The sequence below is a fragment of the Numenius arquata genome, chromosome 27 (genome assembly GCF_964106895.1).
Source record: "Numenius arquata chromosome 27, bNumArq3.hap1.1, whole genome shotgun sequence".
NCBI lineage: Eukaryota > Metazoa > Chordata > Aves > Charadriiformes > Scolopacidae > Numenius > Numenius arquata.
The window spans coordinates 2,387,961-2,402,178 of NC_133602.1; the positions used below are offsets into that span (position 1 = coordinate 2,387,961).

Here is a 14,218-nt window from a genome sequence, read left to right on the forward strand (position 1 = left end):
CCTTTTCCACGTGTTGTGTTTTCTTCACTTCACTTCTCCGGATGAATAATTAATAGAGGCTTTTTTGGTCCTCTGGGCCCTTCCGCTGGCCCCTTCCCCCTTCCCGGCAGGTCTCCGGCAGGGGCTCAGCCCCCGAGTGCTGCTGGCATGGATGGGATCTGGGGGGTTCAGCACAGCCCTGCCGCAAGCACTGCTGGCACTGTCCGTCCGTGTCCCCCCCCCCCATCAAGACCCTGGCCACCACTGTCCTTGTCCCCTCCATGGCCTGGGGCAGCACCCACATGTACAAAGAGGTGTCGGGGAGCCCAAAAAGGGGCCCCGAGGGGGGAGAGGCCCCACTCCCACCCTGAGCTCCCCCAGAAGCTTTCTGGAGCTGGGAAACCCCCTTAACCTTGGCACTGGGCAGCCCCAATCTCCAGGCTACCCTGTGTCACCTGCCCGGGCCTGCGAGCCACCGAGCCCGGGCGATGGGGACACGGGGGTGCACGGATGCAGCATTCAGCTTCATAGCACCCCAGCCACGCTCGCCGCTCCAGCGAGACGGCTCCTGGCGGGAGCAGCCAGGGCCGGCTCAGCAAGCCCAGCTGCGGTTTCGATAGCCACCCGGTTTCGTTTGCAAGCTCCTTGGGCTGCCAAACCTCCGGGTCATGTGTGAAGCCAGCGTTGCCGGAGCAGGGGCTGTCGGGTGGGTGCCGGCGGTGCGGGCGCGCTCCCACGTGGGAGCTGGCGCTGAGGTGCGTGTGCCTGTGCTGGTGCAAGCGTGCTCGTGTGTGCACATGTGTGCTGGGGCGTGGATCACCTGGCACACGGGGCCGCTGGGCGGTGCCGCATGGCAGTTGCTAAGGGATCTTGCTGAGGACGGAGCCGGCACCCAGCTCACTCCCTTCCCGCATGGCTGGCAAGGACTGGCACCCGGCGAGCACCCACCAGCCCCTGGGTACCTCTGCCCCACAGACCCTCAGGGGCAAACGAGGCCGGGGGTGTGGGAAAAGCAAGGGGTCCAGCCTTGCGGGTGGGTGTTCAGCCACATGCCACCTCCTGGGGCAGGACAGGGCAGGCAGGAAAGCCTGGCACTGTGGCTGTGCTCCCCTGGCACCCGGGCTGCCCTGGCACACTGGCCCCCTCTGCCCGTGCTGGTGGCAAGTGGCTGGGTGCCCGCCCACCCACCTGCTGCCGTGTTCCCGGGGTGGCCAAACCCCTCCGTCAACACCTGTGACCCCTGGGCGCTGGCAGCATCACCGCAAGGACCTTCTAGGGCCATCAGCCCCCACCCATGGCTGTGCTGGCTGCATGGACCCACAGGGGGCCTGGTGTCCCGGGCACTGCCACCCAGGAGACCCTGATGTCAGTGGGACCCGGCCCCGGTGCCCCCACCTGTGGGAGGCCCGGTGAGACCCCGGTGGCACCTGATCCCAGTGGGACCCAGCCCTGGTGCCCTGACCCACGGGGGTCCCAGTGAGACCCCGGTGTCACTGGGACCTGGCCCCGGTACCCTCACCCGCAGCAGGCAGGGTGAGACCCTGGTGGCACCTGATCCCGGTGGAACCCGGCCTTGGTCCCCCCACCCACAGGGGGCCCAGTGAGACCCCAATGTCAGTGGGACTTGTCCCCGGTGCCCCCACCCGCGGCGGGCAGGGTGAGACCCCGCTGGCACCTGATCCCGGTGGGACCTGGCCCCGGTGCCCAGGCGCGGCCGCGGTCTCCACCGCCCGGTGCCGGTGCCGATGCCGGTGCAGGCGGGCCCGGGGCGGCGGCGGGCACGCGCGCGGGGGCGCGGCGGCGGCGGCGGCGGGCGCGCGCGGGGCGGAGCTGGGTGCCGGGGGCGCGGGGCGCTGGCGGCTCCGGCTCGGTTCTCCTCCATTCATCGGGATCGCGGCGGGCTCCGCGGCGGCGGCAGGATGGCTGCTCGGCTGCCCGCGCTCCTGCCCCTGCTCCCGCTGCTGCTGCTGCTGCCGGGCCGGGGGACACCGGGGACCGTGAGCAACCGGCACGCCGTGCACTGGAACAGCTCCAACCTGCAGTGAGTGCGGGGCGGGCGGCGGGCCGCGCGGGGGAGGCCGCCGGTACCGGCACCGGGAGGCGGCGGGGGTGTCCTCGGGGCCGGGCGGGGCGGGGGGCGCCGGCGGGAAGGACGCGGCGGGGGCGCGGCGGGGATAGCGATGAAGGATGCGCGACGCGGCGGCGGAAGGCGGGGGGGGGGGGGGGGGGGGGGGGAGAATGAGGGGGGGCGACACCAGGCTGGGGGCGCGCGCGCCGGGGCTGCGGGACCCCCCCGGTGCCGGTGTCCGCGCGACGCCCCTGTGCGGGCGGAGCTGCGGGACCCCCCCGGTGCCGGTGCGCTGCCCCTCCCGGCCCCGCGCACCTCGCCCTGCCCGCGGAGGCGGGGACGGGGGGGGCAGCCACCCGGCCGGCCCGACCCGACCGGCGGCGGCGGCTCGGTGCCCCGGGGCTGCGCTGCCGGGCGGGGCACCGGCGGGGTCGAGCTCGGCGCTGGAGCGGGGCTCGGTGCGGGAGCGGGTGGGTCGGTGGCACCGGGGGGCTGAGCCCCCCTCCCTTCCCCGACGGCGCTGACCCGCCCCGCAGCGGGCACCGAGGTGCCGCGGGGAGGGTACGGACGGCCTCCCCCCACCACCACGGTGCGCCGGGCAGGGGGTCCCATTGCACCGCCCCCGCCGCCAGACGCGCCCCCCGCCTGTCTGGGTGCGGGAGCGGCACCGGCGGCGCGGCGGAGGGGGGGGCCCGCCGGGTGCCCACCACCCCCCCTCCCCCGCCATTGGGCGGGCGGCGGTGCCATCCCTGGGGCAGCAGCCGAGGGCGGCGGGGCCAGGGGCTCCCGCGGGGGTGTGCGGGGGCGAGGTGTGGAAATTGCCGTCGCGCCCACGGTCGCCGGTAGCGGAACCGCCGGGAGCCCGGGCGGTCGGTGGCTACGGATCCGCGGCACCTCCTTCACGCCCTGTGGGGGGGGGGCTGCGCCCTCACGCCCTCACCTCAGCCACCTGGGAGGCTGGGGGGTGTGTGGCCCCTACACCTGGGGCTGGCACAGAGGGGCGCGGGCACCGCAGGCTTTGGGGCGGTGATGGGCACGGCTGGGCTGGGGTCGTCCCCCACCCAGGGCCGGGGGGCTAGGAGTCGGTGGTGGGTCCGTGGACCCCCCCACGGGGATCGTGTAGCTCAGCCCACTGCCATCGCCCATCTTCCCTCGCCAGTGTGAGCGCGCAGGGGTGTGGCGGGGACGTGCGCCCAGCCAGAGCATCCTTTGGTCCCCGCTGGTGTCGGGGAGTCCCCTGGACTCCCTCCGCCCTGCGCCCCTTTGTCCGGGGAGGGAGCGTCCCCCCCGGCAGCTCCTTCCCCTCCCATTGAGATTGTGTCGCCAGGCGGAAGCCCGGGCCCCATAAATTGTGCATGTGTGCGACGTGCCGAGGCGCAGCACAATGGCGAAGCGCTCGGCTTGCCCCACCGTGCTCGGGCATCCCCCCCTGTGCCCGCTCCTCTGACTGGACCCCGCTCACCTGCAGACCTCGACCCCATGCCGTGACATTGCCAGGACCTCAGTGGGTGGGCGACGCCTGCACTCCCACCCTCGCCCCGCCATGACCAAGGGGCTATGTCTCCCCGCCCCATCGCCTGCAGCCGTGTGCCGTGACCCGGCACTGCCCCGATGCCTCCCAAGGGACGGGGCAGAGGGGGTGCCAGCGGTGCCCTCGCCATGCCGAGCTGGGGGTGTCACAGCCAGATGCCTGCACCCGCTGTGCACGCGTCTCTGGCACGGCTGCGAGTGTCCGGCTCAGGGCACGGGCGGTGCGGTGGGGGCGGCTGCGGCAGAGACATGTCCCAGGGACTCCGGAGCGCTGATATTTATTGTTAGGCAGTGCGGCAGCTCGGCCGCAATTATAGCCGCGCGGCAAAGTGTCTGGATTAGATAAATTATGGGGGGAATTAGGCTCCCTGGGCCGCAGCCTGCAAATCCCAGCAACCCCGCTGCAATCAGAGCAATAAACAAGCCCTGCGCGGCCCCGCGGGGCTCTCCGGGGAGGGGGGGCACGTCGGCTGTGGGCTGCTCCTCGGGGGCTGCGCCAGGCACCCCAGGAATTTATTGCATCTCCTGCTGCACCTCCCTGGGCACCCCTGCGGCTCCCTTTGGCAGGAGGATGGGGCAAGGGGCTGCCCCACAGAGCCCACCCGCGGTCCCGGGTTGCCTTGGGGAGACAGGGGCCGGCAGCGGCTTGTCCCCCTTGGGCATATGGCCAGGCTTCTCTGGTCCCCTGGCCAGCATGGCTGGTGGTGCCGGGGGCCTGGAATGGCCATGGGTGGGCAAGGCACCCCTCCTGCAGTGGCTTTGGGGTGCTAATGGCAAAGCCTGGGGGAGGCATGAAGGTGGGATGTGAGGCTCGGAGCGGCACAGGTGCCTGCTCTGGCTGGGCCAGACTGTTGGTCCCCCTACGCTGTCCGTCTGTCCCATTGCTGTCTGTCTGCCCCTCCACTGGTGGCAGCCGATGAGCCCCGGGGGCACAGGACGATCCTTGTCTGGTCCCTGCCCTCGGCTCCCAAGTCCTGCTGGGAACAGGCATGGTGGCACCAGGCAGAGGTGCGGAGCAGCCATGTCCCACCCAGCACTGGCATTCGGGGGGGCTGTGTCCCTGGGGTGCCCTGTGGTGTGGGGCCGGGGGCTCCTAGGGGTGTCCCCAACTGAGCCAGGCCCTGCTGTGCCAGTGCGCATGGGGTGCCACCTCCCTGCTGGGTGTCCCGGATGCTGAGGTGGGGACAGCTTTTTGTCCCCATGTCTGGGCACAGGCATGGCCTGATGTGGCTGCAGCCCCCAGGACCCCCCCAGAGCGGGTTGGGGTGAGCCACACTGCATCCCTGGCTCCACTGCGGGGACCGAGGATGCTGGTCCCCGAGGCCTCTGGTGCTGTGGAGGGGCCAGAGCAGGGTGGCTGTGAGGTGGAGGTACACGGGGTGCTGGTGCCCAGCTGAGGCAGGTGGGTTGGAGCCCACCTGCGTGCGGGGAGCATCGCGTGCGGCCCCCCCCCCCCCCCCCCCACCGCTGGCGCTGCCGCCACGCTCTCCTCTTCACGGCGGCTTTTATCTGGCTGACTTTGTGTTGCAGGCGGCGAGAGCTGGAGCGGGCTCTCGAGAGCCCTTGCGCAGAGCAGCCTCTCCCGGGGGAGCATCTCGTGTGGGAGAGGAGCCATGTCCCCACTCTGCGCCCACTGTGGGGGCTGGGGGGGCCCAGACTCCTGGGTCTTCTGCAGCTGCTGTGCCCGGCCTGATCCCTCCATTGCATCCGGCGGGGCTGGGGACAGTGTCACCTGCAGCAGGAGGGACCCCGGTGGGCTCCAGGGGCATCCAGCAGGAGGCACCGTGGGGCATGGGGCAGTTACCACCCCACCACAGGGCTGGAGGTGGGGAAGGTGGTGATTAAACCTCTCGGTGGCTAATTACCAACTGGCTGCGGGGTCCCCAGGTGCATTGGGGGGCTCTGCTGCCCCACAGCTGTGCCCCCCAGGCTGGTCCCTGTCACAGAGCCCCCGGCCACCCGTGGGTGCTGGCTGTGGCGCTGGTGGGAGGTGCTGCCCGTAGGCAGAGGGTGCTGTGCCCCGTGAGTCACCACAGCGGGCGGCACCAAGCCCCAGCAGCGCGGCCAGGGCCCACGGGGTTCCCGTGGGAGAAGGGGCCACAGCCTCAGGGTGCGGGGGCTGTCCCGGGGTGCAACAGGGCCGGGGCCACCCACTCCTGCCCAGGCTGGTAATTGAGTCACTGGTTGCAGATTGATGGTTTAATTAAAACCCAATTAGAAACCTCATTGATCTTGTTAGCAAAGCGGGAAGGTACAGGCTTTAGCGGGGATTAAAGGGATTGCATGGCTGTCGATAGGGACGGGGGGCGTGGGGGCACCTGTAGGGCAGGGCGGGGGGTCCCGGGGTACTCGGGGAGGGCTGTGACTGTCACCCTGGGGTGGGCACTGCCCCGTGGCATTGTGGTCCCTTTGCCTGCCGCCACATCCCTGGGGAACAGCCCCCATCTCCCCAGGAGCCCCGATTCCCCATGGCGGGGAGGTGGCCCCAGGGACGCCATGTGCCGGTGATGCCTTTTGCGCCCGCAGCTTGTGGCTGCGCCAGGCATGTTGGGGGGAGGCTGGGGGGGGGGGGGACGGGACCATGCTGTGGCACCGTGCCACCCGTGCGCGTGGGCTGTGTCGCAGGCGCTGTCTGCTGAGCCCGCGCGCGGCCGTCTGGGCGCCGTGACTGCGCAGTGCTGGCTGCGTGGGGAGGGCTGGCACGGTGGGGTGCGGGCGGTGGGTCTGTCCCTCCGTCCCCTCTGTCCATCGGGGCAAACTGGCCGCGGCAATCGATGTGCCTTCGTCTCTTGGGAAGACAGAAAGGGGACCACATAAATCAATGGCACTTTTTTTGTTCCTTGGCTGATCAATGGGCCCTGGATGTGCCAAAAGGGTGAAGCTGCCGGAGCCAAACAAAGAGCCCAGCTGGGCTGGGGGGACATCTGCCCTGGCCCCCAGTGCTGGGGCCACCACGCTGTCACCCGCATCAGGGCATGCCCTATGTCACCCCAGTCCTCACCGCTGTCACCACCAACATGGGATGCTGAGCCCAGCTCTGGCCCCACCACCCTCCAGGCCTTTCCCACACCTTGGGGACAAGCCTCCACAGCACAGGAGTCCAGCTGGGGGTCTGGTCCCCCCTGGAGCCGCTGCTGCTGGGGCCGGGGCGTGCTGCAGTGCACCAGGCGCTCCCTAGCAGTGCATGAGCGAGCGTGCAGCGCTCAGCCTAGATTTATCACAGCAGATGGGAGCGAAGCGGCCGCCCAGCTCACCAGTGGCTGCGGTTTGCCAGGTAGCCGGGGTCCCGCCGGTGTGGGGCTGGTGGGCGGCGAGCCCAGCCCGTGCTCGGGACAGTTCTGCCAGGGGACATCCATCTGCCCAGCGCCGACAGGCTGCTGGAAGGTACCACTGCCTTGCAAAGCCCTGCTCTAAAAATGCAGTCGTGCAGAAGAGATGCTGCCTGTTCTGCTCCTGTGCTTAACCCTTCGGGCACTGCTGGAGCCCATCACACCCCGTCGGCTGCACCGCGGCCGCCACAGCCCGAGGGGGTCCGTCCCGACCCAGGTCACCTGTCGCTGCGGCTTCCCGACAGCCACGGGGGCTGGCAGGGACTGGGCAGCCCGTGCCTGCTCTGGGGTGAGGGGTGGAGAGAAATGAAGCTCAAAGCTTCATTTTTTCATTCACACTCTGAGTGTCTGTTCCCATCCTCCTGCCCGAAATCAGGGCCCATGGGCTCCCTGCCTGCTGCTGGCCTGGGGCTGGGCATGTGGCCCTGCCCACCCTGTGCTGCCGGATGGTGCCACAGGCAGAGCTTGGGATGCTCCGGCGATGGCATTGGGGCTGTCGGGATTTGGGAGTATCCATTTGGGGTGTTGCTCTGCGGTCACAGCACGGGAGCCGAGCGCGGTGGGGACACAGCATTGTGGCCTAGGCTGCTGCCGGAGTCCCCTGGACGTGCTCTGGGCCATGGGCAGAGCCACGGGGCCACCGTTTGGGGCTGTGCCCCAACCCCTCCCAGCTTGTGATGATGCTCTGATGCCCCCAAGCTCCCAGCACATGATGGCCAGCGATGTCTGTGGGGCTCACCACCATGGGGAGCAGGGCCCACACCATCTGGGGTCCCCTGTACCCCCTCATTGTGGTGCTGATGTGCCCCGGTCCAGGGGAGACCTCGGTGCCTCATGGGGCAGCACTCGTTAGCGAGGCTGTTTACCAGGAGCCGTGCTTCTTAATGAGCCCCAGCGTGGGGTCCCAGGGTGTGTGTGTGCCTCAGCACTGGGTGCCGCAGGGGAAGGGGGGGGTTACAGCTCCCCAGCACCCCACGGCAGGGTTTCCCCTGGTGCAGCAGGAGATGGAGCCTGGTGTCATTCCCACAGAGACCGGGGCCAATCCCGAGGAAGGTGTTTCCTTCGGTCCCTCGCTCCCCTGGCACAGCCAGAACCCAGCCACGGGGAGCACCGGCTGCCGGTGCCTGCCCCGGTGTGGGGCAGCCAGCTCGGGGCACGGTAGCGTCCCAGCCTCGCGTCCTGCACGGAGTTAATTGCAATTTTCTCCTTGGGGCCATTTCTTTAATAACAAGACTTTTTCTCTCCCCCCGCCCCCCCCCCCGCCCTTCCCACCACATCAAAGGGAGAAGATGAAAGGTCCCGGCGCCCTGCAGAGCAAGGGTGGCTGCCTCAGCACCTTGCTGGCGGAGGAGTTGCCCGGCGGCCGGCGAATGCCGGGCTGGGCTGGCGAATAGCGGCTGCGCGGCGAGGGAGGTGCCGCGTGGGTCTGCGCTCCCTGCCCCACGGGTGACGAGGCCTGCTGTCGGCCCCCCACGTCCCCCGCCGCTGGTGGCAGCCCCGAGTGGGGTGGCATGGCTGCCTGGGCCCCTCTTTGCTGGCGGATGCCAGGTCCCCCCCGTTGGTCGTTCTCTCCGGCACCGGTTCCAGGCGCTGCGTGCCGGGGTGCCGCGGGCGCTGGCTGGGTGCTGGGGCTCCCCAAACGTGGCCGGGGGCGATGAGGCAGGGTGGGGCGTCTGCACGCGCGGCCCTGCCCGCTGCCTGCCCGGCCCTGCCGGCGAGACCCAGGGAACCGGCTCCACTGCCGGCAGCACTCGGGGGGGGGGGGTGGCAGGACCCCCCCTGTGGGGCAAGGGGACCCCGAGTGCAGTGTCAGGGACTCATGAACCCGGTTTGCCCTGAAGGGGACCCTGAGCCGGAGCGGTTCCCCGTGGTGGAGCCCGGTCACGCATGCCAGGGTGGTCCACGTCCTGGGGGAGGCGGGTGAGGGACCCCCAGCACTGCAAAGCTGGGGGGCGGGGGGCACACCGATGCGGTGCAGGGGGGCACTACGGCTGCTGAGCCGAGTGTAGGAGCCAGGTCCAGTCGGGGTCTGGCGCTGCCACGGCATCTCGGTGCAGAGCCAGCGTCTCGCAGTGCCGGCTCGTAATTAATTGGCAGGAGCAGTGGGTCAGCGCGGCGGTGAGGATTACTGCGGCCGGGATTTCCATCGGGCGCGGATTAGGAGCCAGCGGAGCCTCTCCTGAGTGGATCTGAGGGGATTGCCGCTCCTAATCAATGTAAATGAGGCTCCCCCAGGGCCACCCTTTACGGCATTAACGAACTAACGGGATTAGGCAGAGCAGGGTGAGAAATCCTCTCTGTGAGCTGCAGCGCGTGGCGGGGCTGGAGCCGTGGTGGGCAGTGCGGTGGGTTGGTTGCCGGGGTCCCCCCCCCCCCACCGCACCCAGGGCAGCGTGGTGAGGACCAGGAGCTGCGTCCCGCAGGGTCCCTGGTGCCCATCAGCCCTGTGGCCAGGTCGGTCTGTTTGTCCTGCTGTGTCTGTCCCCTCCTTGAGGCCACCAGCGTGTTCTCGGCAAGACCCAGCAGCGCCGTCTCATGCGCCCGTGCCCTCACTGGCATCCCACCCGTGTGTGTGGCTTGGCACCCTGGCATCCGTCCCCAGCAGCGTCCCTCCCGTGCCAGGCAAGCCTGCACCCCATGAGGTGATGCTGTTGCCCTGCGGGTCCGTGGGGCTGAGGTTGTGCCAGGGTCCCAGTGTGTTGGGGGGCTCCAGGTAGAGGTTGAGCAGGGGGACACCTCTGCCCCCCGTGATCTGTGCTCTGGGACTTGCTTGTTCTCCAGCCTCCGGATCCCTTTTGAGGAGGGGTCCGCGTTTGGAAAGGGTGTCCCTGATGCCCCCCATCCCCCCCTTCCCTTGCAGCCTGCGGCGGGAGGGCTACACGGTGCAGGTGAACGTCAACGACTACCTGGACATCTACTGCCCGCACTACAACGCCTCGGTGCCCGAGCACCGGCTGGAGCAGTATGTGCTCTACATGGTGAACGCGGAGGGCTACCGCACCTGCAACACCAGCCAGGGCTTCAAGCGCTGGGAGTGCAACCGGCCCCACGCGCCCCACAGCCCCATCAAGTTCTCGGAGAAGTTCCAGCGCTACAGCGCCTTCTCACTGGGCTACGAGTTCCGTGCAGGGCAGGAGTACTACTACATCTGTACGTAGGGCACCAGGCAGGACCCCTCCCCATCTCCAGCCCCCCCATCCCCAACGGGATCCCCCGCATCCCACCCCAGCTGGTCCCCCCACGCTGCACCACCTGGTCGGGCCCCTCTGCACCCTCACCCTGGCCAGGACCACTCCCCGCCCAACCCCCCAGCTGGTCCCCTTGCTGCAGCCCCCACCCCAGGAGCGGGCACCCTGAGCTCAGGGATGGGGATGTGGGGTGGAATGGGGGTGTGGGGAGGGTTCGGGGTGGGGGGGGGGAGGTGATGCAGGAGTGAGATGGGGGTGTGGGGAAAGATGGAGGTGCAGGGGAGCAGGATGGGGAAGTGGGTGGAGGTGCCGATGTAGGACTGGGGTGCTGGGGGGGTACTGATGCAGGATTGGGGTGCTGGGGGGGTGCTGATGCAGAACAGGGATGCAGGGGCTGCTGATGCAGGATTGGGGTGCTGAGGGGTGCTGATGCAGGTGCAGCCTCAGGGTGCAGGACAGGGCTGCTGCTGCATCCCCCCAGCCCAAAGTGCACCCCCAGGCAGGGCCAGACTCCCCCATGCCCAGGCCTACGGAGCCTGCGGGTGCCCGGGGCTGGGGTCACCCCGACCTGCTCTTGCCTTGCAGCCACGCCAACGCACAACCACCACCGGGCCTGCCTGAAGATGAAGGTGTTCGTCTGCTGCGCCTCCAGTAAGTACTCCTGTGCCCGCCCCAGGGGCTGCGGGGGGCGGCATGGGGTCCCCCATCCCTCCTGGGGGTAAGGGAGGGGGGGAAGGAGCTGCGGCACAAGGTGGCCAGGGAGTGTGACACCCCCCCGTCCCCTCTCTCCCTCTTGCAGCGTCGCACTCCGGGGAGAAGCTGGTGCCCACCCTGCCGCAGTTCACCCTGCGGCCCGAGGTGAAGATCGAGGACCTGGGTGAGTCGGGCAGAGCCCCCTGCCCCACAGCCCCACGTCCCGTCCCCTCGCCCCCGCATTGCCGCCGCCCCCGGGGCAGCCCCAGCCGCGGAGTGGGGGTTTGGGGCCACCCCTGGTGCCACCCTCACCCTCTGCTTCTCGCCCACAGACAACTTCAACCCAGAGATGCCCAAGCTGGAGAAGAGCATCAGCGGCACCAGCCCCAAGCGGGAACACTTGCCCCTGGCCGTGGCCGCCGCGCTCTTCCTCATGACGCTGCTGGCCTCCTAGCTCCCGGTGCCAGCGGGGGCCTGGCCAGCGCGGCTCCGCCAAGTGGGACCCCCGACCTGCTGCCCCTCATGAGAGCCACCGGGGAACCACTGCGGGACCACCCCCTCCCTGCCCGGAGAGCCGCCCCATGGGGCAGGGGTCCACGGCACGCACCGAGCCCGGCTGGGACTCGTCCACCTGCCACCACGCCCATGGCTGCGGCCACGTCTGCGAGGATGCGGCTCGGTGCTGCCGCGTGCACCGCACCTTCTGCCGACACTGTCCCACGGCACGGACCCCTGCCTGCAGCCCACCCTGTGCCCTGTGGCTGGGGGGGCAGAACCAGCCGGGGGAGCCTGGTGAGGGCAGGGACGCCCAGGGTCGGGCAGGCTGTACATACCTATATAGAGATCTATACATACTGTACAGAGAGCGACTATACAGATATATCTATACTGTACCATAGGCAGCGACGCTGGCCCCGGGCTGGCTTGTACATAGTCGAAGGTGTTGGATTTTCCTCGTCTTCCGTGAAGACCCGACCTATGCAAACGCACAGACACTTTTTGGGGAAAAACAAAACAGAACAAAAAACAAACTCAACCTTTTTTTCAAGTGCTTTGGCTGGTGATTTTCATATTCTGCTCTTAGTCTATTAAAAAAAAAAAAATAAATAAAAGGATAAAAAAACCCGACCCCTGTCACGGCGGCGTGCAGCGCTCCTGGTCAGCCATGGGAGCAGGCGAGGGCAGCAAGCACTGGGTGCCAACCTTCACCGTGCCACCCACCCCACCAGCCCCAGACACAACGGCCCCGGTCACAGGCTCGGTGCTGCTGACAGCGAGGGCACCCCAGGGTGATGCCAGGCATTCCCCACCATCCTGCTCCCCATTGAGCCCCCCCCCCAGGCACCGTCATGGAGCATCTGGCGGGAACCCCCGGTGCTGCCCGCAGCAGCACCCCCAGGTAAGGGCAGTGGGCAGTGCCCTTGGCATGGCACGGCACGGCACGCGTCCCCGGGGTCCCTGGGGGTGCTGTGGCTGGGAGGAGCGGGTGCGGGAGAGCCCTCCTTGCCATCCTTACCGGCTGCAGGGGGGGAAGCAGCCACAGGCAGGCACCCCAATGTGCCCGGGGGCCCCGTGGGAATCCCCGTGTCGCTCTCACTGGCTCGTCTGGCTCTGCCGGGCATGTCAGCTCCTGCCGGCGTCGGGGGGATCTGGCGCATGCCTGTCTGTGCAGCAGCTCCCGCGGGATGAGGGGGACGTCTTCGGCTCCCCCCCACTGCCTCCAGCAAGGCAAGGGGATGTGTGGGGAGGGGGTTATGCCCAGAGACACACTGGGGTCACAGTTGGGGGGTGTTGCTGGGGCTATGGAGGAGGGGGTGCACCCAGCCCTATGGCTGGCACCCCATAGCCCTGGAGGGTGCAGGGGAGCAGCTGTGTGGGTCCTGACCCTGCACCCCACTGGGCTGGGGGGCCAGTGCCTCCAGGAGGGGGGCATCCACTTTGCCCACGGGGCAGTGTGGGGCCAGGGGGGCTGTGGCCCCTCTCCCAGTGGGGACAGATGTGTTGCAGATGCGGCCTCGGTCAGGGGGTCCCCACAGCCGTGGTGGTGGGGCAGCCGCTCTCCCCCACCCTGGCAGGCGCTGCTGGGCGGTGGCTCGGCGTCCCGCGGGCCTGGGCTTGTCCGGGTGGGGGAAGAGCTGACGAACCCGTCAGACAGGTCTGCCGAGCGCTCCCGGCAGGCACCAGGCTCCCTGCGTCCCCCCTGTGCTCCCATTGTGGGGTTGGGGCCTCTGCCCTGGAACCCCCAACTCGGGGTGCCACCTGGCTCCCGGCCCCGGGCTGGAGCTGCGTGGGGTGGCCAAGGTCCGGCCGGGGCAGTGCCACCCAGCGCTGCCAGGGGCTGTGTCCCCCCATGGACACTGGCTGACAGGGACTGGCCATAGTCTGGTCCAGCACAGCGTGGCTGTGCTGGTGGCACGTGGCAGGGTGGGATGGTGCAGCCCTGTGCATCTTGGGGGAGGTAACAGGGGACTGAGTCAGCCACCCTGGCACGGCACGGCATGGCACAGCATGGCGAGCTACGCTTGAAAAATCCCTCCTGCTGCTTGCCTCCACCTTGGCACTGCTCCCCGGTGTGTGTGGCACCAGTGGGGACCGGCCACCAGCCCTGCTCCACTCTGAGCCCTCTGGCAGGGCCCAGCGTGGCTTGCTGGGGGCAGCCTGGACCAGCCAGGAGACTCCTGGGGTGCTGGTACTGGGGATCCCCAAGCCCTGCTGCCCCAAGGCAAGGGGGAGCCATTGATGGGACCCCAGTGCTGGGGCTTGGGTGCCCCCCCGGGTGCTGGAGGAGCTTCCACAGTCCCAGCAGCAGGTCCGGCTCTGGGCCAGGGGTGTGCTCCTGGACCGGCCATGTGGCACGAGGCTTTGCATCACCCCGTGGCAGCATCCGTCCTCCCCAGGCAGGGCTGGGTGCATCCCGCTCTCCGGCCAAACGTGTAAGGGCCTGGCGTGGCTGGCCAGCCTCGGGGACGTGGCTCTGCCCCTGCCACGCGCAGCCTGGCGTCGGGCCGTGCCTACCTGCCGGGCTGCACGCAGCCAGCACCGCACGTCACCTTGGCCTTTGCTCCCAGCCACCGACTGGACGGCTCCTCTTCCTCCCCCAGCCTCATGGCCGGTGACGTCAGCTGGGGCAAGGGCCAGGGCGCACCTGGGTGTCCCGAGCCGTGAAACCATAAATAGTTTGTCACAAGCTCGGTGGCCTCTGGCCGGCCCCACCTGCCCCGTGCCACTCTGCCGCTGGTGTTTACGGCGTGAAACGGCTTCACCTTTGTCCCGCAAACTGCAGCCTGCGCGGGCACCGACCCCGTCCCACAGTGACCTGGAGACGGCCCCCAGCACGGCACGCACCAGGCGGCGTGGCCGTGACCACACACACGTGCACACCGCCGCTGGCACCGCTAGCACTGCCCACCCTGATGGTCACCCAGTCCCTC

At 69.1% G+C, this 14,218-nt stretch overlaps 1 protein-coding gene across 1 annotated transcript; it reads left to right on the plus strand.

Annotated features, from left to right (window-relative positions):
- The first annotated feature begins 1,898 nt into the window (after nucleotides 1-1,898).
- On the plus strand, nucleotides 1,899-11,241 carry EFNA3 (ephrin A3). The gene is made up of 5 exons (XM_074164533.1): nucleotides 1,899-2,020; nucleotides 9,767-10,056; nucleotides 10,680-10,745; nucleotides 10,894-10,971; nucleotides 11,120-11,241. The coding sequence occupies exons 1-5, from the start codon at nucleotides 1,899-1,901 to the stop codon at nucleotides 11,239-11,241; spliced, it is 678 nt and encodes a 225-aa protein (XP_074020634.1).
- The last annotated feature ends 2,977 nt before the right edge of the window (nucleotides 11,242-14,218 follow it).